The following is a 23,973-nucleotide window of genomic DNA, read 5'->3' on the forward strand; positions in this document are numbered from 1 at the left end:
TATTTTCGAAGAAGTTTACGTTCCCAAAGCAAAAGAAATATCACGTTCCCTATTTTATTGTCGTTTTCCCAGGGAAACTTTTGCCTGATATTAACACATTCGCTATGAATTCCGAAACTATTTTCCCAACCTGAACAAATTTACTTACACTTGCTCTCACGCGGGATGTGCGTGTGTAATACACTAGGGAAAAGTACATTCACGCATCATATGCGTGATAGGCAGTGAGCGGGTTAAACTGGAGATAACTACTTCTCGAATCTAGGCGCCACGCGTTCTGGCAAATTTATTCGTGTTTTCAGTTTCCTTTTTCGGTTCTTCTGCAATTCATTAGACATCCCTCCAAGAGCTCTTCGTAAGGTTTGTCAAATAAGCCCTGGGGAGAGATAATATTGACGACAGAGTGCATCCTCGCCATTCTGGTTATACTGAACGCCTATGGTTACCTACTTTTCCGGAAACTCAAGATAAACAACAAACTTTCGTCAATATTTTATATATTATCGAAAAATTCGATTTACGATTGATTCTTCTAGTTTCCCAATAAAACAAATTGTGCAATGATTTGTCCAAATTCCTTATAAATATAAATATGTGCACCAATTTAACAGTCAATGATCCCTAGCTTAATGAAAATTCGAATTATCACGATTTATCTTCCTTGCCATGTTGAGCGTGGAATTATCTCTTCCACAATCGTTTAAGAGCTATAATTTAACGTTGGAGTAATTCGTAGCACCAATGGAATTTAACTAATTTAGATTAACAGTCGGCGGATTTGTGACGAGGGGCGGGGCAGGGCAGTGGGCGCCAGACCCGTCGATTTTCCTGTGCAGAGTTATGAGTGAATGCTGTCGGACATGATGGGGAACGGTTGGATTAAGATATATTAGTTGGATTCTGTTTCCAACCGTCGTTAGTAGTAATTCCGCGAGCTCCTTCGCCGTCGTCTCCATCCTATAATTCCACACTCTCTTCAATCCGTTGGGGTTTATTCACATTAGTCCGCAAGCGTCCACTCATAAGTCCTGCAAGAAATCGAAGGGCCGTACACCAACATATCCCGAATTACATTGCCGATAGCTACACGGTTCGCACAAATTTGTTGACATCAGGCGGCCTAGGCTTTCTCCTGTTTGCTTAGGTAGTGGTAGTTGACGAAGCGAGCACCTTGGACGTTCTGCGCAGTAAAATTCGTAATGTGGCAGGCGAAGAGCAACAGGTTGCGAGGCTGGACTTTCCACGCGAAGCGCATAAATATCGCTGAGTAGAGCGTTAACGCTAAAATTAGACACAGACAGTTGTTTTCAAACGTGCCGCTCTCCAACGTGAATGATTTTCAATGAGTAAATATTTACCGAATGTCATTTTCCCGCTGATAATCTTGGGATCTTTCTTAATATCTGCCAGAGCGGCCAGTGGAATTCCCCAGTTGGCAACGGGCCCCCAGAAGTGGGTGCTTAAAGAGAACGGAATCATTAGGCGCAATGAGTTCTTAGATAACGAGGACGTCCTCAAACCTCATAAGATAGTCGCGAAACTCCTTGCTTTTCAGGCTGTTTACTAATTTACTGGCCAGGCTGCCGGTCGCCTTTGGTACTTGCGCCATTTTCGCTACTGGTTGCACCCTTTTTCGTTAACACAAGGTCGAATCCGCGAACTGCTGCCACTCGAAGTCAACACCAGCTTCTCCCGAGATAAAGTGATCGCGACTGTTCTGAACTAATTAACTAAACGACAATGTCATTGGCACTGAGGCGGAGAAGCCTTATGTAAGCGAAATGTCAGAAAATCGTATGAGTGAAAGCCAAGACACGTGGGTCACAGTGATAAGAGAAAGCTCTACAATTTCTCTACAGAGTGAGCCAAGAAATGTGGTTTGCGCCTTTGCTAGAACGAGAACTAATGAAAGCTTCTCGTATTTTATAAAGGGAATTCCCCGTAAAATCGCTGAGATCGAATATGTACAAAAATCCAAAATGCAAATTCAGGGAAAACTCCCTTAGCGGACACCCCTGATAAGTGGGCGGTTTTCCTCTGATTGCCTGATCACCTCTCTTGGGCGGACATCGCTTTTGAGCGGACGAGGACAGTATTTCAGATTTTTTTTTTTTAAAAAAAAACCTTCATAGCCGGAGTTTGTTCCGAGTTCTCGAAGCGAACACACATTAGGAGCAAAAGCATCTCGAGGGCCATTAAGCAACTTCTTAAGGTAGTATCTCTTCTGGCCAGTGGCGCCAATAATAATTGGACACGACCAACAAGGCAATTTAAAAAAAGGAACAATTCAAGTAAAAATTCTCCTTACATTTTCAGATTTGCGTGCAACACCAGGTACGGGCTTGGGCACAGGATATCCGCTAAGAGGTGCAAGATGATACTCCCGGAGGAATAATCATCAGAAAAAGAAGGAAACCCTTCGGAACTGAAGGTCGTAAGTGCGACCCTCCTCGAAAAAATCGAGGAATTAAATCAAGAGAAGGCCACCATAGCTCAGAAACTGAATTGCAGGCAGGGCATCATCTAGCAGTTGGTGGAGCGATTGGCATCTCTCGAAAGGAGAATGCCGATTCCAACGTCGGAGCAACAGCAACGTCAACAACAACAACAACAACGGGAACAACGACGAGAACAACAACGGGAATAACAACGGGATCAACATCAGCAGCAGCAACAGCAACACCAAGATGGAGGAGACATGTGCTTCGAAGTGCTCATCGAAGAAGAGGAAGGCGACGAATTCAACTTCGTGCAGCGGAAAAAGAGAAGATCAAAAGAAAAGGTGAGTGTTAGTAGAGCAAGTGCCTCCCCTCCAGCAAACCCCCACCCTCAACTACCTGCCCAAAAAAAAGATAAGATTTCGCCCATCACTGGATACAAGATCAATGTACCTTAGCTCCTGAGACTTCTGAAAGAAAAAGGATTGAAAGCAACCCTAAAGAATACGAGGGCCGATAGGACTCTCATATTTGGGCAGAGCATCGAGGATCATGTGAAGATCTTCAACCTTATCAAAGAAAAGGGGCTACATGCCACAACTAGTACCCCACCAGCATTAAGGACTCAGTTGTTAGTAATCCATGGTCTCCACAGAGAGATAGACCCGGCCGACATAATGCGAAAGCTCAATGGCAAGCTTCTCCATAGCCAGCACCAAACGAATATACTTCACTTTAAATGCTTCATTGAGCTCTTGAGAGGGCTCGAAGATAGCCATTATTGGCCCCGATTGCGACTTCAACGGAAGCGTTTGGTGCTTCCGTTGAAGTCGCAATCGGGGCCAATAATGGCTATCTTCGAGCCCTCTCAAGAGCTCAATGAAGCATTTAAAGTGAAGTATATTCTCCACAAAAAAAAATCGCTAGAGAAAGTCAATCCAGGCCTATCCAGGAAGTGCAGTGCTATAACTGCTAAAACTTCGGGTACATCGTGCACAGATGCTGGAATTGCGGTGAGACCGGACATCCCACCAACTATGGCGGATGCCCGATATACAAGGACATGGTTGCCAGAAGGGAAACTGGCAGAGCAAAAAAATGCTGATGCCATGAGAGCCAAACAGGCAGTGATTAGATGCCACAAAGCTTGGGCCAACCAGGCGTATCTTACGTTCAACCAGCCAGGAATATTCTTCCTAGAACTGCAGCCCTTCAAGTTCCTCAAGGCAATAAGTTGGTTTTCGGAAACTTGTTCGAAACGCTCGCTTCGGCCCAAACTAATGACCAACGACAATTCACTGCTATCCAACTAATAATAAGCCAATGGAGTTAAAAATTGTTACATTTAACTCTGCGCACTTGACTTTAACTGTGTTTCAGAGACACAATTAAAAGGCTAACACAACGTAAATTTTGCCGGTTGTAACATTATCCGGAACGAAACCAACTGTGGCACTGCAGACTATGAATTTGAGGAAGTTACGACCGAAAACCTGCAAACCTGTTCCGTGGCAGCGGCTTGCATGACTCAGTGGAAAGCTTGCATTTAGTGCCTACGGCGAAGTTAGCCAGAAAGGAAAGTACGGTAACTCTCAACTTGGGAGAAACTGAAAATCCGACTACGGCCGGCCCGTCCGCGGTACTACAGCTCAAATCTACCCACAAACGGAAGAGGAAGGCTAGGCAGAAGGGAGCTTCGGCCAGTAAGGAGGGGAGACTACAGTCTGAATCCTGCCTGTGAGACCTTCTCCTTCACCCTTACCGAGAGGAACGGAAGAACGGGAAGCTCGCTACTGGTTTAACGCCAGTATGTGGAAATGGATCCAAGCGACCCGGACACCGTGAACTTGGAAAGGCCCCAAGTTGGCGGCAGAAGAGAGCACTGCGAAGGAAGATGAAGCACCTTGGGAATGAGGACATGGACATGGCTGTACCACCAGACGCGGTAACGTCCAGAGAAGTCGGATGCAAGGAAGCGGAATCTCTGGGACAAGGTGGGGATAAACTGGAAACCCCGGTAAGATCCACACTGCACGCACCAGACTCTTCTGTCAGCGGTAATGCGCGCAAGAAGCGTAAGACCCAACACATCTGCTGTGGCCAACGCTTTATTGTGCTCCGCACCAGGGCTTACATCCACACGTCTCGCGTGGATTAGGACCGGTGCGCCGGGAGGTGATCAAATCAGCGAGAGAGATTTCAATGAAGCTGGTCCCTCCCATAGGAATACGGACACGAAGGCGGGAAGAAAGAGGACGTATGCACAAGCTGCAGCCTCTGTTCTGACTGCTGCCGTGGGAGTTTCCTTCAAGGATGGCAAAATGTCAGAGGGACAATTTACCATCCTCCGGGAATGCCTGTGGAAAAAAATGATGGAGCCTGGAACGAAGCCACGATTTAACAATCAAGTTTTTCTCGATAGGTTTCTCCATTTGGAGTGCACTGACGAGGCTGCCTTAAAGTGGCTCCAGCAGGCAATCCCGACTTTGAGTTCCTGCGGTCGGCCCAAATTGACTATTGTGAACACTGAGCTACGCAGGACAGAACATGTCGGATGTTGGATACCGGGCCCTGAAAGGAAGGCAGAGGACATCATCCGCATGTTGGGTGAACAGAACCCGGACACAGGAGGGTAAAGTTCATAAATGCCAGGAAAAACAAATCTACAAACGTGGAGGGTTTCAACTTGGTATTCGAACTGGACCAAAAAAGTCTGAATGTGCACAGGTAAAGTCATCATATGGTGCTCCACTTTTTCCTATATAGACTGAAATTCAGTCGTATTAGGAAACTGTAGGGCATTATCTCCATTTTGAGAACCAATAACAATTATGGTCTTCCACTCACACAATATAGACACAATTGCAGCGTTTTCGGTGCGCTCTCTCACAATGGAGCCGCGTGCGGAGGATAGTGCAATCAGTGCGGAATCCCGTATGGTGGTTCGCACTAGTGAAGGGACTACAGAGTGAATCCTACCTGCTAGTAACTACTCCTACCCCATCTAAGGAACAGGCGGAGGAAGGAGAAGCCAGAGTTGTGAACGGAACTGACTTGTTACCAGTTCGAGTGATTGAATCTATGCAAACCGGACACCCGCAAACTAGTCAAGGTGCTAAGTGGAAAACAAACGAATGCTCTGCGGGATGAGATGAAATTTTTCATGGATGAGATGGTTACTGCGGTACCTCTAAGTACGGCTTTTCTCAGAGAAATCAAACACGAGGGGATTGTCTTTGGCGGTACGATGTGGGGGAAACCCCGTCATATGCGGATCGCGGCATATACAGCTGGTCTGCCCCTTCATTTTTCTGGTGCAAGAACCGAAACTGTGGCATTGGATCAGTAAATGGGGCTAGGAACTTCTACGATGAAAGATCCATAAGACCAAGAGCTTGTGTCTTGATGTCAAGACGGTTAGAGGCTACCATGCTGAAACAGTTCTGTTCCCAGGACTTAGTTACGGTCATTGTAAAAATCAGATTAATGGCGAGAGGAAAACATCATAGTTGCCTCTGCTTATTTACCCTATGATTCTTTGTATCCTCCACCGACGCAAGAGCTTAGGGATCTGGTGGCGTATGCAGAATCAAGTGGTCTCGAACTCTTAATAGGTTGCGATGCGAATCCTCAACATATTTGTTGGGGCAGTAGCAAATGCAATCCAAGAGGAGAGAAGCTATTTGATTTCATCACTTTAGCTGGTCTCATGACGGCAAACGTAGGGTGCGGCCCTACGTTCGTAGGACCGAGAAGAAGTGAAGTAATTGATCTAACAACCCGCACCTCGAAAGTGTTAAAGTTTACACACTGGCGGGTGCTAGACGAGGTTTCACTGTCAGATCCCCGATACCTAGAATTCAATCTGACTATTGCGGGTGAACAGTCTGCAGTACAAAGATGGAACCCTAGGAAAACAGATTGGATAAAGTTCAATGAACTTCTTGGCAATAAAGTACAGTTCCCTAGGCGACTAAGGACACCTTTGGCGCTGGAAGATGAATTGGAAACTCCGAACTGCACACTTTAAGAGTGCTATGAAGAGGCTTGTCCTATTTTCCGAGGCCAAAGCGGTAAAACGGTTCTTTGCTGGACCCAGGATCTGCAAGAACTCAGGAAATCAACCAGGCGACTTCTGAACCGTGCTTCCAAAGTAATAAGAACGAAGATTGGTTAAATTTCAGGAACTCACAGCGTGAATATAAGAGGCTCGTTAGGTGTTCGAAATGAGCGTATTTCGAGAGCGTACTGGAAGGCGAAAGAGAGACTTCAAGGTTGTGCAGAGTCTTTAAAAGGGATTAGTCGGCCAAGTTGGACTCTCTTAGAAAACCCGACGATACACCAGCTCCAGACTGGAATCAGTACAGACCGTCCTGGAAGTACATCACCCGGGAGAACTGGTGAGAGAAGTGGTAGGGGGAGAGTTGACGGTTGTTGCAACCCCTTCAACACGCAATGGCTGCAAGGGGTACTGGAACACTGGGAAAGCGGTTGTTACCTATGAAAAGGTGAGAGCTGCCATACAGTCCTTTGAACATTTCAAAGCACCTGCTATGGATGGCATCTATCCAGCAACGCTAAAGGAAGGTATGAAGCACTTAGAGCAACCTCTAAGAAATATTTTTCGAGGATGTGTTGCTCTGGGCTATATACCTTGCTCGTGGCAGAAGGTTAAGGTAGTTTTCAAACCGAAACCTGGGAAAGATGACTATTCTAATCCAAGGAACTTCAGACAGATCAGCTTGACTTCATTCTTGCTGAAAAGTTTGGAGAGACTGGTTGGGCGTCACATTCGTGAGAACGCACTTAGGTCGTATCCACTTAGTGAAAACCAACATGTTTACCAGCGTGGAAAGTCCTGTCAGTCTGCTCTTCATTTTTTGTTTACAAAGGTAGAGGATGCGACTCTGAAGGGTGAGTACGCGATGGGGGTGTTCGTGAACATTGAAGGGACTTTTGACTGTGCGCCTTTTCAAAAACTTTGTGATGCCGACAGAGCGCATGGTGTTGATCATGCTTCAATTAAGTGGATCCATGCTATGCTAACGAAGAGATTGCTGTGCGCTGAGGTGGGTGTCGATCGATATGTAACAGTAGAAGCAACGAAAGGCTGCCTCCAAGGAAGTGTGCTTTCGCCACTTCTGTGGAGTATGCTGATGGACTCACTACTATGCGAACTGCAAAATTTGCAAATACACGCTCAAGCTTATGCTGATAACATGGCTGTGCTTGCTGTTGGCCGGGATCTTGGAACGGTGTGTAGAAATATACAACGTGCCGTTTGTCTTTCAGTTAATCCAAATAAAGCCACAATGGTATTATTCACAAACAGGAGAAAACTGAATGCTCTTTGCCTCCCTGAAATGAGGGGTACTGCCCTTCAACTTTCCGAAGAAGTGCAATATAGAGGTAAAGTTGAAACGAGCTCTTACAGCTTATGGGCTGTGCAGACGGACTTTTGCCTCGACATGGGGACTTAGGCCTCATGTGGTAATGTGGATATTTTTTTTTTTCTTTTTTTTTGTGCGTACACGGAGGTGGAAAATCTTAGAAAGACACACCCACTAAAAACCACCCCCAGTCTCTCCAGCCCCAGCCCCAGCCCCGCGGGACCACCATTGAGGTATTACTTCGCGGGGTAGGTTTGCTCTTAGGCACTCATCCTTCTCCTATTTGCGGCTTTCCTGCTTCTTTGTTCCTTCAGCAACTCCTCCTGCATTTCGATGTTTGCGGAGCCAACCACAAGCCAGTTCTCCTCGGACTCCAGCATTTCAGTAACCAAGCTCTCCGGGGTCCCGCTCCTGCCCAGCACCTGGTTTAAGCTCCTTCTCTCCATCGCAAATCGTGGGCAGTGAAACATCACATGCTCTGGATCCTCCGGTATGCCATCGCATCTGGGACAGTTCGGAGAATCATCCAACCCAAAGCGGTGCAGATACTACCTGTAGCAACCACCGTGTCCCGTGAGGAACTGGGTAATGTGGTAGTTGGTCTCCCCGTGTTTTCGCTCAAGCCACACCGTAATGTTGGGAATGAGCCTGTGCGTCCACCGACCTTTCGTAGACTCGTCCCATCTGCGTTGCCAGAGATCAAGCGACTCTGACCTTGCCGCATTTCTACGCTGTGCATGCCCCTCCATACGCCTTGCATTATACAGGACACTCATTTCTTTGGCCAGAATGTCAACCGGGATCATGCCTGCCATCACCAATACTGCCTTATCTGATGTGGTTCTAAAAGCACTGCAAACCCTCAAAGCCATCCGCCGGTAAACCGAGTTCATTTGCTTCCGTTTCTGAGAGTTTGCAAGCGACGAGTAGAGCAGGATGGAGCGCACCACTCCGGCTAGCACCAACCTCCGGCAATGTTTCGGTCCACCAATATTTGGCAATATTTTTGCAAGTGCCGTGGTGCGGTTCGTTATTAAGACCGCTTCCGTTTTCGCGTCTGCCAAGGTCAGCCCGGCCTTTTCTAGCCAGGACTTTACCGCTCTCACTGTTTCCGTTGCGTAAACCTCCACATCTTCTGGGTGTTTTGCTGCAACAACCACAGCTAGGTCATCAGCAAAGCCGACAATCGTAGCCCCTCTGGGACGGGAAGAACAAGCACCCCATTATACATGATATTCCACAACAGGGGACCAAGTACCGATCCCTGTGGTACCCCGGCTGTGACAATGTACTCTTTGGGGCCCTCATCCGTTCCGTACCAGAGAGTCCTCTCTGAGAGGTAGTTTTCCACCAAATTCGCCAAGTATCCGGGGACACCTATGTCAGCCAACGCCCCTTTAATTCTATTCCAGTTGGCCGAGTTGAATGCGTTTTTGACATCCAACGCCACCACGGCACAGCAGCCGCCAGAAATCAGTGCACCTTTTGTCAGGTTTACCACCATGCCAATTGCGTCCACCGTAGAGTGGGCGCGTCGGAAACCAAACTGGCGTTCCGACAAATCATTGCTGGCTTCGACGATGGGCAGGAGTCTGTTGTAGATGACTCTCTCCATCATCTTCCCCATTGTATCCAACAGGCAGATAGGACGATACGACGCTGGGTTTCCAGGGGGCTTGCCAGGCTTTGGAAGCAACACGCCTCGAAGGTGCTGGCGAAAAGGTCGGGCCTAGTCTTCACTGCCAGTTTCAAAGCTCGGTTGGGGATGCCATCCAAACCTGGGGCCTTGTTGTCACCGAACCTACCACATATTTCCCGCAGCTCCTCCACAGTTACAGGCGGTATTATGCCGTCATTTAGCTGGACAAAAATTTGCCTTCCCCTATTTTCGTGGTGAGGGAACAGATTGGTAACAATCTGTTTCAGGAGGCGCGAGCAGATCACCTGGGGTGGTTTCCGCAGCCTTTTCATCACCACCCTGCAAACCTCGCCCCAAGGGTTTATGTCGGCATGGTCGCACAGCTGTTTGAAGCAGTTCTTTTTGCTCCTCCGAATGGCTTCCTTTAGGCGGCCACGCAATCGCTTGTGTGTCTCCTCTCGACCGTCGCCACCGGGTTTTCCCCTGAGCCTCTGGCAAAGCCTCCTTGCCCGAAAACATGTGGCTCGCAAACTTGCAATTTCGTTGTTGCAACAGTTGTTGGGTTGCCTACTGGGGAGCAATCGCCTTCTGGGCATAGTAGCATCGCATGCTTCCGTCACTCATCGAGTGATCTGGGTGGCTTTCTCTCCAGCCGTACCATTCAGGGATATGTCGGATTTGAGCACCGCAAAATGTGTCCCCCTCGAAAGCTTTCACTGTCCCGCCAAGCATAACACCCGGCATTCTGCGAAAACTCTTTTTCCCGCCCTTGATCTCTATGCAGATTGCCTGGTGGCCGCTGTGAGTATAGTCCTCACTGACATGCCAAGCGATTCTACTGGCTAAAGTGGCACTCACGTATGTCAGGTCCACTATAGACCCCGCACCGTAACTTCATTCTTCTTCTGCTCCTCCATTTTATTTTATTTCTGGGTATCCTTCCCATAGTCAATTTTTATCTACGGGTGGGCGTTTACTTCCTTCCACCTACCCGGCCTGCGCATAAACATGCCCATACACGCACATCTCCGGATGCGTGCATGTGCATGGCCATGACACATTCGCCGAGCATTCCCTTATCTGCACGAAGGGACGCGCCTGATGGGAGATTTGGCAACTCCACGCAGGGGTAATGTGGATATACGTTACTACGCCAGAACCGAACATGCGGCAGGAGTACTGTGGCCATTCTGACAGGGCCTAATTCAATAGTTAGGCATATATTCAGAATAGGAGTTATTCGAGATGATACGTTTCCCTGCTGTAATGAGGAAGCGAAATCCACGGAGCATTTCCTACGTGGATGCCCTGCCTATGAACGCATTTCCAGTTGCACCGGGTAGCATCACATCCACTAAAGGAAACCCTGCGATACGTTAACGAATCCGGAATATTCCACTAGATAGGGGTCGTGAGTACAATGTGCCACCCCCCGTGAATGCCCAGAAGCTATAGCTTCTTCCCCACCACACAAACACACCACCTTGGCAAAGCTAGGCGCACATCTCCCCATCGAGGTCGGTGGAGAGTTGTCAACGGCTTTGAGGATTGTCAGTGTGTTCTGATGTGTAGCGGTCCCCCCGGTTCTCTCTCAAAGCTACCACCTAGCACGCAGGTATACTTCCAGCTAGGGGGTCAGGACTCCTTTTGTGGCGACTTCGGGAACGTTACTCCCCGAGGAGTTTGAAGGGAGGAATGATAGTTCCAGGACTCAGGTCTTTAGCAGGGCCCTTACTACTGAACCATTATATAATACTATCCTTTTTTAAATGATGACCGTTGCGTCGCCTCTTAATTTCGAGATCCAGATCAGGGAACTAACCCCCTCAATTTCTGCGCTATAAGATTTTGAAATGAACGCTTGGAGAAACTAGAGAATGATCCCCCTGAGTAATACTTCCAGCACAAAATTCGGCTGAGGCAAATTATTATGGGGTCAAATACGAATCTTGCGCAAAGAAATAGGAAAAGAAAACAAACTGCTGTCGTCAGTTTTCTTCTATTGAGTGTAACAACGCCCAACAATGCTACGCTTTACCATTTCCAACCCCACATTGGTGGGTGTTATTTCCTAACAGACATCAGGAAAAAGGAAAACTCATGCGCCTTTCAGTTTTTCACGGGAGCTGGAAATCAATGGAACTTACCTAGGTGAAATGCTACGCGATAGTGAAAAATATAGTTTGACTGCAAGCAAATTAATAAAATATGAGAAATGAGAATCGAATGAAGCCAGGGAAGCCCATTGAATTGAAGAAATGAAGGGTCATCAGTGAGTCTGCAGATAACTCCAACGGATAGTGTTACCGGAAGAAACGCGAGAAGACTGAGTGAAAAAGGACGCGAGCCTATTTCGTCTGATAAAGTGTGTGCTTCGTATTGAAATTGATTCATTTGGGTCATTGAATATTCATTGTGCGGTGTAGTGAGTTCTGAAAGGTTGTAAAGGATTACGGGGCAGACGAAGGCCTTGCTGTGGCCAGTATAATAGGTGCAGACGTGCAAATATCGAACGGGAAGGGGTAAGCAATTCAAGTATCCTAGACTCAAATCTCATTGAAGGACGAAAAATGTTCTTGCGTTGCCATAGTGAAAAGGGTTTCAGCAACTAATTCCTGTCGGCTAAGTTGATCTCCTCCTCTGAGAGCTGTTGATATACACTCCTGCCTATATGCAGGGTATATGTATCCTTCTCGCCGCTTCCGCTATCTCCTCTTTTGGGTTATCACCGAATGAAGTTGAAGTTTTGTGACTTTCAAAAAATACCAAGATGTTTCTGGCGTATCAAGGGCGTTGTTCTCCTTCTCTTCTGATTCCTGTGTTTACGTCGGCTCAGGACTTGTTCCGAGGAATGTGCATATATGAGATACAAGAGTAAACATTCTGGATATCTCCGGTTCTTGTTTGCCTTGGGGACACGTCTAACGCGTTATTGGCAATTAGGTATTGTAGTCTCGGTGGGTGTCGTCGCCACTCATTTGCATCTCTTACGAACGGTGCCAACCGAGCTTCCATTGTCCTTTCATAAACATTGTCGCATATATCCTTCTGTGTTGAGCATTTACGGATAGTTTTCGCTTTAGGAGAGTGCAATTTCCATTTAGATTAGGATCATGACTATAAAGTTGATGTGCAAGCAAACAGTATAAAAGTTCTGAACTAAACAAAACACTCTTTGACCTACATAGTTTTAAAAGCATAATTCACAAAACAGAAACATCCCAGAACTTTCCCAAGTGGGAAATTTCAAGGAACGTGGAAAGAAACTGGTCTTTAGCGCCTTTTTCCAACAACAATTTCGAGTCATTTTCCAAGCGGATGTTTTGAGCGCCCCAAATGAGCAGAGCAATTTTGAAAATTAGAATTTATGAAATGTATCCGTACAGGAACGCTTACCCTTCAGATTGCAGTTGCTCTGTAGTTAGTGTTGGCTTCAAATCTGTGTTTTTTTCTCGTTTAAAAAGGAAGCTGGTTTCGTTTCTGCTTGTGTTTGCAGATTACTTCAACATGCTACAATTTAAATTATTTTATGTGTGTGCGGTAGGGTAGGTGAATTCATTTACGCACAGAGTTTTGGTCTCCCCCAACGGTACGTCGTCAGACTATCAACTAAACCCCTCCCCATCGTCAGAGAACTAGCCTGGAACCATTTGTCACATTACTTCGAGTTAGCCCCCGATCGCTCCCGCTTTGCGGAGCCTTAAAATCAGGGAATTCATTTCAGCAAACAGGAGGGGAGAGGAAGAAGGGAACTGTCAGTTCAACGAACCGCCTGTCATCCGGCTCCACCACCGGTCGAACTCTATCTTCTTTGCAGCGCGAGGAATTTGAATGCAATGCGCAACACGACTCCACTTGTCAGCGCTCCTCAGTATCTCCTTGACAATGTTGTCTGGAGAGAGATCCCCTGTGTTTAAATAGAGCTGTCGACGAATCCCATCTCACTTTCTTCAAGAAAAAAAGGTGTGGCGGGGGTCGTCCACAACTCCATTGCAAAACACACAATCAGGAGACCGTGGCTTTCCAATCTTATGCAGGTGGGATTGAAAACCTCCATGCCCACTTAGGAGCAGGGTAAAGAAATAGTCAGGCTCACCATGTTCTCATCTGCCTCTAGTCTCATTTTGCCAAGAGGGTTACCCCTCATCTAGTGTATGTTGCCGTTTTTCACGAGCAACCACCTCCCTTGCGATATGGTTTCACGCTCCTTAACAAGAAGGACGACGGGGATACTCCCGCAATTACTATCACGGCTGGTTCAAAGAGAATACGGTCTCTGTACTTGACAAGACGCTTACGATATACCTCCTTGCTAAGAGCCTATACTTCTGCGTCGTAGAATAGAATAGAACTCATCAGGAGAAGTCGCCTGCTAGACATAGGACCCCCAATATTTACCATTAGCCGATTTAAGGTCGAAACTCCAGCTCCAGCCTTGTTCGCTGCTGCTTTGAGTTGCTCGAAAAGCTCATCTTTGAGTCAAGATTCAGTCCAAACCACTTCACCGTTGATTTTAATTCGATTATCGACTCGCCGCTCGATATGGGACACAGGGTCGGAATTCTGTTTTTAGTCAAGTTGAATACTTCGGGTTTTTCCAGTGCAATGTTGAAACCATCCGTTTACCCGTCGCATCATATGCCAAGTCTGCTTTGCGTCTGTTCGACAGTGCGTCCAGCAACAAGCGCCACGACATCATCTGCATAACCCACCAGGCGCGACTCTTCTGGCATGTCGAGTCTAAGCAGACTATCAGAGGAAGTGTTCTTGAGGTCCGGCCTTAGAATGGATCCCGTCACTACCCCAGATGTGACCTCCATCCTCCTCTGACCCTCTAGGGTTTGATAGAACAGGGAGCGGTTCCTCCGATAATCCCTCAATGTTCGTAAAAGACAATCCGGCACGTCGAAAGCATTGTCTAATGTGCCTGGAATGTCTTTTCATCTTCCAGAATTAAAGGAATTTCTGACGTCAAGCGTTACGGGGAGCACCAGCGGTCAAGACCGGCTGCCTCCGAACAGCATCCATGACTTGCATGACAGCATCAACTGTCGATCTTTCCGCTCTAAAGCCGAACTGCCATGGAGATAAGCCTCCGGAAGCGCGTATCGCTTCAGCGAGTCTACTTCTGATGAGCTTTTCGAGTACTTTCCTAGCAGTATCAAGCATACAAAGTGATCCGTATGAAGATGGCAACTCAGCGTTGCCTTTTCCTTTGGTTGGCCTTCCAACGAGAAGGGAAAATGCCCTCTTTCAGGCAAGCGATGAATGCGCGAGCAGTAGTTCGGACCGATGTTGCATCACCATTTTGTATACCTCTGCTGGGATGCCATCGGTTTCTGGCGCCTTGTTATTTTCCATAAAGAGGACTGCCTCTTCCAACTCTTTTATAGAGAAAAGTGGGCATTCCTTGCCGCTCTCCGCACTACCGTCATAATCCCGTACGAGGTGCGCAGAGAATAGTACCCATTCAATGCGGTCCATCTGTTCGGCCCTAAGTGAACAGGGTTTTCGCAAGGCCCCGATTTTTTGGGTTATTAGTTTGCAACCGAGTTCCCATAGGTCTTCATTCATCTCGTCGACCAGGTCCTACCAACAGTGAGTTTTGCTCCTGTTTATTGTGCTGCGGATTCTCCTGTTGGCTGATCTGTATTCTGTCATTATGGTACATGCCTCCTCCCGGTGGTTTAGACGCTGCGCTAAACGGCGGACTTCTGCCATCAACCAATGCATAGAAGGTATGTCAGGTCTCCATGTTCTATTGAGCACGGAAGCTCCGCTGACTGTCGTTATCATGTTCATAACTGATTTTGCGACAGTGTCAGCTGCAGTGTCTCCATCTCCAGGAGTACCCTCAAGCTCGCCTCACCAGTTCCAAGAGTTTCGACAAACTTTGGAGTGTTTATTTTCGCAACGTTCCATGCACAGAAAAAACACCGGGCTGGCGCACATCGAGAGTTTGTGCCAACCACTTCGAAGGCAATATATTGATGGTCGCTTGCTGAAAAGTCTTCCAAAACTCGGAACCCGTCCACCAGTGACACCAATGATTCCGACGCGAAGGTTATGTCGGGAATGCTTCCCTCGAAGCATGGGCGACGCAATGTGAGGGTGGATCCAGTGTTTAAAACTATAAGTTCTGTTCTCGCCACCATTTCGAGAATTCGTTTCCCTCTGGAGTCTGGGTGGAACGGGCCCCATTCAAGTGCCCTGGCGTTGAAGTCACCCTGATCAGAATCTGCCGCATTTACCACTTTGCGGAGCACAGCGCGTAAACTACGCCAATGCACTATCGTACACGATCCGCTCATTCCTTTCGGGGCTTTCCGAGAACCTTATACTCCTTCGCGACACGACGTGAAAAGGGATCCAGCGCTGTTAATGTGTCGTGCGATGTCTAGTTCGGTGCTATTAATGCAGATAAGGAGAGTGATGATGACCCGTCAGACTGAGAACCTTGGTTTGTTGTGTTAATTTGTTGTGATTCTACTTGCCTCCCTTGCCAAATCCAGAGCCGTTTGACCGAGGTCCATGACCTGAAGGAAGAGGTGAGAGAGAGAGTAACAGATGTCATCAACATAGTCGAGGTGTTTCAAGAAAAATGTAATGGTCTATTGAATTCCTCCAGCAGCATGAAGAATGTCACCGATAACAAGAAGAAATAATATCGGGAACAAGATGAAACCTTGGCGGACTCCGCTTTGGACTTCAAATTACTCTAAGATTTTTCCTTGATGCCATATGTGACATTATTCGCCATTATATATCGCTCGGATAATAGGTATTAGTTTCTCTGGCATTCCTCTCCTGCGTAGGGCATGCCGGATCACTATCTGTTCACACTATCCAAAGCTTTCTCGAAATCGATTAAGAGTATGTGAAGTGAATATCGAAACAATGCGCACTGCTCTGAAATGATCCGGATGGTATTGATGTGGCCAATGTAGGAGGATCCAGAATGAAAACCAGCCCGCTCTCCGTCAATCAAGTTTACGAGATGTTTCCTGATAGGTTCCATTATTATTATAGCTACTATCTTTGCGACAATTGTCGTGCTAAGCACGCACGCCTTTTTAGGAATCTGAAAGATCATCCTCTTCTTCCACTCTCTGGGAAGGCCCTGGATTTCTATATGAGTGGAAGTAGCAGATATGCAAAAACTGCAGGTGCAACTCTGCGAGGAGACCGTTCAGCCCAGCGGCTTTACTCCGCTTGAGAGCACTGATAGCCGTGGTGAAGTGTTCCCTTCACACCTTAACTTCTTGTTATCGTACTCGTAGATAAGACGTCGATCAATAAAGTCCGTCACAGAACCATCGAAAGATTTGCGACCACATGAAAGTTTCTCCGTGTCGCATGACCATTGCGACACCACGTTGCCCATTACGTTGAACTCCCCGGGATTTCGCACGGTATGAAAGTTCCAACGCGGCACGTTCGCCACCATTCGCAGCGACCAATAGAGCCTTCAATCCTTTCCAGTAATCGATCCCCTTCGATGATTTCACCGTCAGCCAAATCTCATGCGCAACTTCGGGACGTGGCTGATGACCTATGTTGGCGCGGCAATCCAATTGGATCTGGGACCTCAAGCGTATTGGAGCACTTCATTCAAGACCGTAAAGGTACACTAGAGTATTACACTGTAGGAGGCAATATGGTCAGTATCGTGCTTGCCCGTGACTACTAGCTTGTTTTGATTCAGAGTCGTCTGGTACCCGACATCCAGTCCTCATAAAAATCATACTTCCCCATGGATTCGTCTCTGCTACCACTTGGCTCTCCGGAGTACAAAAGCACATTACCACTAGAGGAAGACGAGTACTCTTCAAAATCCCGCCATCTAACTTCGCTTTAATGCACCGCTTAGGCCCAGAATGCCCAGTTTATATCGTTAGACTTTGCGCTCGAATTAGAGAAAGTCAAAATTCTTGGGACCCTCCATACCCCTGTCGATGGGCGTGCGCATATTCCAGAAACAAATCGTAGTTCTTTTTCGACAGCTTAAGGTCTTCGGCGTGAAGTCAGTTCCTATCCAAGCCCAAAGTTTCAAAATTTGCAGGAGAGAAACCTCAACTTACGGGGCAAGATGGCTCTATTATCCCTATGGTCAAACACGGAGACCCTTCTCTAACTGTGAACTCTCACTATATTTTATCCCTCTCAAAGTCCTTGAAACGTCTCCAGCTGGTTAGCCCCGCACTCCGGTCATCTCATAGACAGAAAGTAACATGATTTGACAAAGCATCGATCTACGGCTTCCAATCATTTTGACTTTACCAACTCCGGTGCTAAATGTTTTAATTCATTGCAAGAGGTACACTTCATTTCTACTGATTTCACTGAAGCTCTTGGTTCCGTTAACCACAATATATCCTACTTTAATCTTCTTTCCTCAACTTCCCTTCCTCAATTGTCACATAACCCGCTTCCAAACGTTTTAACCGATCCTGCAGAGTTTCCTTCATGGTTACTCATTCCGGTCGAATATTACCTTCCGCATAGCTTCCCGTAGCACACGTAGCGTGGACATTTTTGAAGTTCTCTTTGACAGCTCAAACCCGACATATCCCTGAATGGCACGGCTAGAGAAAAAGCCATCCAAATCACCCGATGGGTGACGGAAACATGCGATGCTACTATGCCCAGAAGGCGCTTGCTCCCCAGTAGGCAACCCAACTACCGATGGAGCAACGAAATAGCAAGCTTGCGAGTTCCATGTTTCTGAGCAAAGAGGCTTTGCCAGAGGCTCAGGGGAAAATCCGGTGGCGATGGTCGAGAGGTGGCACACAGGGAACTGGGTGGCTGCCTAAAAGAAGCCATTCGGAGGAGGAAGAAAAGCTGCTTCAAACAGCTGTGTGACCATGCTGACATAAACCCTTGGGGCGAGACCTACACAGTGGTAATGAAAAGGCTGCGGAGATCACCCCATGTGACCTTTCCGCGCCTCCTGGAACAGATTGTTACCACTCTGTTCCCTCACTACGAAAATATGGGAACGCAAATGGTTGTCCTGCTAAATGAGGGCATAATACCCCCAGTGAATGTGGAGGAGTTTCGGGGAATAAGTGGTAAGATCGGTAAGAAAAAGACCCCAGGTTTAATTGGCATCCCCTACGGAGCTTTGAAACTGGCAGTGAAGACTAGGCCCGACCTTTTCGCCAACACCTTCGAGGCGTGCCTGAAAGAAGAGAATATTCTCTGTACAGTGGAAAAAGCAAAAGTTGGTGTTACTTCCGAAGCCTGGCAAGCCACCTTTGGTTTCCGACATGCCCGCTCTCGCAATTAGTATAGTAGTAAACCTGGAAAAAGGCCCACTGATTTCTAGCGGTTGCTGTGCCGTGTTACCGCTGAATGTCAAAAACGCATTCAACTTGGCCAACTGGAATGGAATTAAAAGGGCGTTGGCTGACATATGTGTCCCCGGGGATTTAGCGAATTTGGTGGAAAGCTACTTCTTAGGAAGGACTCTCTTGTACGGGACAGATCAGGGCTCCAAAGAGTACATTATCACAGTCGGGGTACCACAGGGATCAGTACTTGGTCACCTGTTGTGGAATATGGTATACAATGCAGCGCTTGCTCTTCCCGTCCCAGAGGGGACTACGATTGTCGGCTTTGCTGATGACCTAGCTGTGGTTGTTACAGCAAAACACCCAGGAGATGTGGAGGTCTACGCGACGGAAACAGTAACAGCGGTAAAGTACTGGCTAGAAAGAGCTGGACTGACCTTGGCGGACGCGAAGACGGAAGCGGTCTTAATAACCAATCGCAGGAAAAATAACACTATAGTAGAACCGGCTATCAAATATCTTGGGGGTGTTAATTGACACTAAATTGAGCTTCAGGGAACACTTAGAATATACAAGCCAAAAAGCAGTCAGCACCACCACGAGACTTGCAAAAATGTTGCCGAATATTGGTGGATCGAAATACTGCCGGAGGTTGCTTCTAGCCAGAGTGGTGCGTTCCATCCTGTTTTACTCGTCATCTGTGTGAGCAGATGCGCTTGCAAACTCTCTGAGACAGGTGAACTCGGTTTACCGGCTGATGGCTTTGAGGGTTTCTAGTGCTTTTAGAACTACATCAGATGAGGCAGTATTGGTGGTGGCAGGCATGATCCCGGTTGACATTCTGGCCAAAGAAATGAGTGTCCTGTATAATGCAAGACGTATGGAGGGGCGTGCACAGCGTAGAAATGCGGCAAGCTTAGAGTCGCATGATCTCTGGCAATGCAGATGGGACGAGTATACGAAGGGTCGATAGACGCACAGACTGATTCCCAACATTAGGGTGTGGCTTGAGTGGAAATATGGAGAGACCAACTATCAGGACACGATGGCTCATCTGCACCGCTTTGTGTTGGATGATTCTCCGAATTGTCCTAGATACGGTGGTAAACCAGAGAATCCAGAGTATGTAATGTTTCACTACCCAAGATTTCCAATACTGGTGACTTCAATGCTTGGACCCGTGAGTGGCCGCAGTCTATTAGACACTTTCGCACAGTTGGATGTCGTTCTGGCCAACGAAGGATGTGTAAACACCTTTCAGAAAGGGGGGTCTACCTCAATCGTAGACCTAACTTTTGTCAGCCCTGCACTGGCACGTAGTATGTCTTGGTGTGTCAGCAACCACTACACCCACAGTGATCACCAGGCAATCTTCTTTGGGCTATGGGTGGAGTCACCGGACATAAGATCATCATGCCCGAAACCGAGAAAGATGTCAGGCTGGGCCGCTAAAGCTCTGGATGAGCAGACCTTCATGGAGGTGTGGTTAGACCAACCTAATAAAGCAGGCGCCTCTACGGAAAGAGCTGCCCATGTGGTCCAATGCATCGCCAAAGCGTGTGACGCGTCCATGCCGAGGAGGTGCTCATTCCTCTGTAGAAGACCAAAATACTGGTAGAATGCTGAACTGGCCAGCCTTTGATCAGCCTGTCACCGAGCCAGAAGAGCGGTAGGCAGAATCGACCAAGGGCAAAAAGAGCGCGCCTATAAGGAAGCCCGCAAAACCCTCAAGCTCGCCATCCAACGGAGCAGGGAACTCTGTTTAGAGGCGGACGTGAACCCGTGGGGGAGCGCCTATAGAATCGTGATGGGGCGATTCAGAGGCCGATCATCTCCGCAGATCACGTGTCCTACACTCCTGTTAAAAATTATCCAGGGGTTATTCCCTCAGCAAGAGGAAGGCATAGACAGCTTCCAGCGACCTCTGAACGACACGGCAATACCGCCAGTCACAGTGACGAACTGCTGGAGATCTGCACTAGGATAGGAGATAATAAAGTTCCGGGTCTGGATGGCGTGCCGAATAAGGCCCTTAAGCTTGCCGTGAAATCCAGGCCGGACATGTTCGCTGAGTTATTCGAAGCGTGCATGTCCGAGGGGATATTTCCTGCATCATGGAAACGACAGAAGTTGGTGCTACTGCCTAAGGCTGGCAAACCACCAGGTGAGCCAACCTCTTACAGACCTATTTGCCTTTTGGACACTGTGGGCAAAATTCTAGAGCGAGTAATCTATAATAGATTACTCCCGGTTGTTGAGAGCCAGGGGAGTCTCTCAGATCGGCAGTATGGATTCCGTAAAGCCAGATCACCCATTGATGCCATCAAAATGGTTACTGGCTTGGCCGAAGATGCAATCCACGGAAGGGGCAGTACTAGCAAATATTGCATAGTGGTGACCCTGGATGTGAGAAATGCATTCAATTCGGCCAACTGGAACCTAATATGGGAATCTCTGACGAAGATTGGTGTTCCCGCTTATCTTGCAGCTATTATCAACAGCTATTTACAAGAACGGAGGCTTTGGTATGACACCGATAACGGACCCAAGAGTACGTTGTCTCCGCGGGTGTCCCACAGGGCTCCGTACTGGGCCCACTGCTGTGGAACATCATGTACAACGATGTTCTTAATCTTCCCCTTCCGGAGGAAGCCACGGTGGTGGGCTACGCTGATGATATAGCGCTGGTTGTTGGCGCAAAGCATCTCGAAGATGCTGAGTTATACTCATGCGAAGCGATCAGTGCTGTTAAGTGTTGGCTTGAGAGTTCTGGTCTGACACTTGCGGAGGAAAAAACGGAAGCGGTCCTTATCACCAAGCGCCGTAAAAGAAATTTTCCCCGTATTCAAATCGGGAATCATATCATCACTTCTAAGCCTGCGATCAAATACTTGGGAGTGATGATAGATGGGAAGCTCAGCTATAAGGCACACGTGCAGTATGTCTATGACAAAGCATCCACTGCGAGTGTGACCCTGGCAAGAATGATGCCGAACGTGGGAGGGCCACGGCATGCTTCCAGGTTGCCTATAGCTAGGGTAGTGAGTTCGATCCTGCTTTATGCAGCTCCAGTTTGGGGAAAGGCATTGCGGATTACATTTAACGGTAACAAACTGAGTTCAGTCTACAGAAGAACAGCCCTAAGAGTGTGCTCGGCATTCAGGACTGTCTCAGATGATGCAGCATTCGTCATTTCTGGAATGATGCCCATTGACATCTTGGCACATGAGATGACGAATATTTATAATGCGAAGTCTATCTCTCCTTTATCGCAGACGAAGAACGCCGAAAGGGAGAGACCGCTAAATAGATGGCAAGAGCGTTGGGAACGCTCGGGAAAGGGTCGGTGGACACGCAGGCTCATCCCTGCCATCAAGGAGTAGTTGGAGAGACAGCACGGTGAGATTAATTATAATCTTACTCAGTTTCTCACGGGGCATGGAGGATATTGCCAGTACCTGTTCAGGTTTAAACTGGATACCTCACCCGACTGTCCAAACTGCGATGGAGTCCCAGAGGACCCAGAGCATGTATTCTTCCACTGTCCAAGGTTTGTGGAGGAAAGGAAGAACCTAGAGGAGACTCTAGGAGAGGTGATCTGGTGCGAAGAATGCTAACATGTCAGGAAGACTGGGATGCGATCAACTCCATGGTCGTATCTATCCAGAGCAAACTGCGAAAGGCAGGGGAGATCAGAAAAGCGCGGTTACGTACGCCGCGTAGAGACGAAAGGGGACGAAGCTAAAATGAGCTGACTCCGCCCTGTGATGTAATACCGTACGGTGGTTCTACGGGGCTTGGAGGGAGTCGGGGGTGGTTTTAGTGGGTAAGAATCCCACACGTTGGCGCAGGCCAGTGTCTTTTGAAGATTTCCACCTTCTCAAAAAAAAAAAAGCATGATCCTTGTCGACATTCTGGTGAAAGAAATGAGTGTGCGGTACCATGCAAGACGTATGGAGGAGCACATAGAGCGTAGTAATGCGACAAGGGTAGAGTCGCATGATCTCTGGCAATGCAGATGGGACGAGTTTACGAAGGGTCGATAGACGCACAGACTGATTCCCAACATTAGGGTGTGGCTTGAACGGAAATATGGGGAGACCAACTATCAGGGCACGGTGGCTCCTCAGACAGTACCGCTTTGTGTTGGATGATTCTCCGAATTGTCCTAGATACGGTGGTAAACCAGAGAATCCAGAGTATGTAATGTTTCACTCCCCAAGATTTCCAATGGAGAGGAGGAACCTAAATCAAGTGTTGGGCAGGAGCGTGACTTCGGAGAACTTAGTTGCGGAGATGCTGAGGTCCGAGGAGAACTTGCTTACGGTTTGCTCCGCAATCGTGCGAATGCAGGAGGAGTTGTTGAAGGCACAAAGAAGAAAAAGAAAGCCGGAAGGAGGAAGAGGACAACTGCCTAAGGGCAAACCTACCCAGCGAAGTAATACCTAAATTGTGGCCCCGGCAGAGTTGAGGCGGATGTGTCTTCCGAAGATTTTCCACCTCCGTGTACGAACAAAAAAAAGGACGACAGGCTTGGTTCCTGGAGAGCCACATATCAACCCCAGAGAGAGATGGGGTGGCTCCCAGAGTACTATACATTCGGCGTCCGTCTACCTTGCAGTTCACCGCTTGACCTCCTGTGGTTGAGCTGGAGTGAAATAAAAGGGGTCAAGTTCTATTGGGCTAAGTTGTTGCTTGGCTTTGAACACTCGGTCACAACCCTTATAGGAGTAGGTTCGAGTGGGGTGGGGTGTATGTGCTATACCCATACACATTATTAGATTATCCATATTTCATATTTTCGGACTAATTATAGCATTGAAGTGCGTTGATAACGCTTTGGCATTTAGTTCGCTTTCGTAAACCTCATTTGCTTAAACGAGACCACGGAAATCAATAAGAATGACCACCTTACGAAAGTCGTCCCGAACAGGTTAAACGAACAGGTAAACAGCATTTCGCCGCATTTTACGGTAATCAATTGTCTACTGTATATTTTAAGCCTTTCCACTAGCTGGGTATAATCCAAATTAGAGAGTGGAACAATGGAGAACGACCCTGAGTCTAATACGCAAATCTTGCTGCTTTCTTTTCATTTGCAATTAGCTCTTAGTCGTTCGCCTTCGGGCTATCAATTAAAGGGTGAATTATGTATAATGGTGACATTTTTGTTGTGGTTTTATTCTGCAGTAAAAACGTGACTTCTCCCTCAA

General features: G+C 47.6%; 2 protein-coding genes across 8 annotated transcripts in view; one reads left to right on the top strand and one right to left on the bottom strand.

Moving 5' to 3' along the window:
* Positions 1-480: 480 nt before the first annotated feature.
* LOC119652648 (mitochondrial pyruvate carrier 1) lies at positions 481-1,772 on the bottom strand. Its single transcript, XM_038056897.1, has 3 exons — positions 1,521-1,772; positions 1,359-1,459; positions 481-1,281 (listed from the first exon to the last, which is right to left on the bottom strand). Exons 1-3 carry the CDS (start codon positions 1,607-1,609, stop codon positions 1,121-1,123), a joined length of 351 nt encoding a protein of 116 aa, XP_037912825.1. The 5' UTR covers positions 1,610-1,772; the 3' UTR covers positions 481-1,120.
* Positions 1,773-11,594: 9,822 nt separating this feature from the next.
* The window catches only part of LOC119651746 (putative thiamine transporter SLC35F3), an 82,576-nt gene continuing 70,197 nt past the window's right edge, over positions 11,595-23,973 (top strand). For all 7 annotated transcript variants that reach the window (XR_005249486.1, XR_005249488.1, XR_005249487.1 and 4 more), the window contains exon 1: positions 11,595-11,989. The gene's annotated coding sequence lies outside the window, so the exon portion shown is untranslated. The remainder of the gene's footprint in view (positions 11,990-23,973) is intronic.

The sequence above is a fragment of the Hermetia illucens genome, chromosome 3, assembly GCF_905115235.1.
Source record: "Hermetia illucens chromosome 3, iHerIll2.2.curated.20191125, whole genome shotgun sequence".
Lineage (NCBI taxonomy): Eukaryota > Metazoa > Arthropoda > Insecta > Diptera > Stratiomyidae > Hermetia > Hermetia illucens.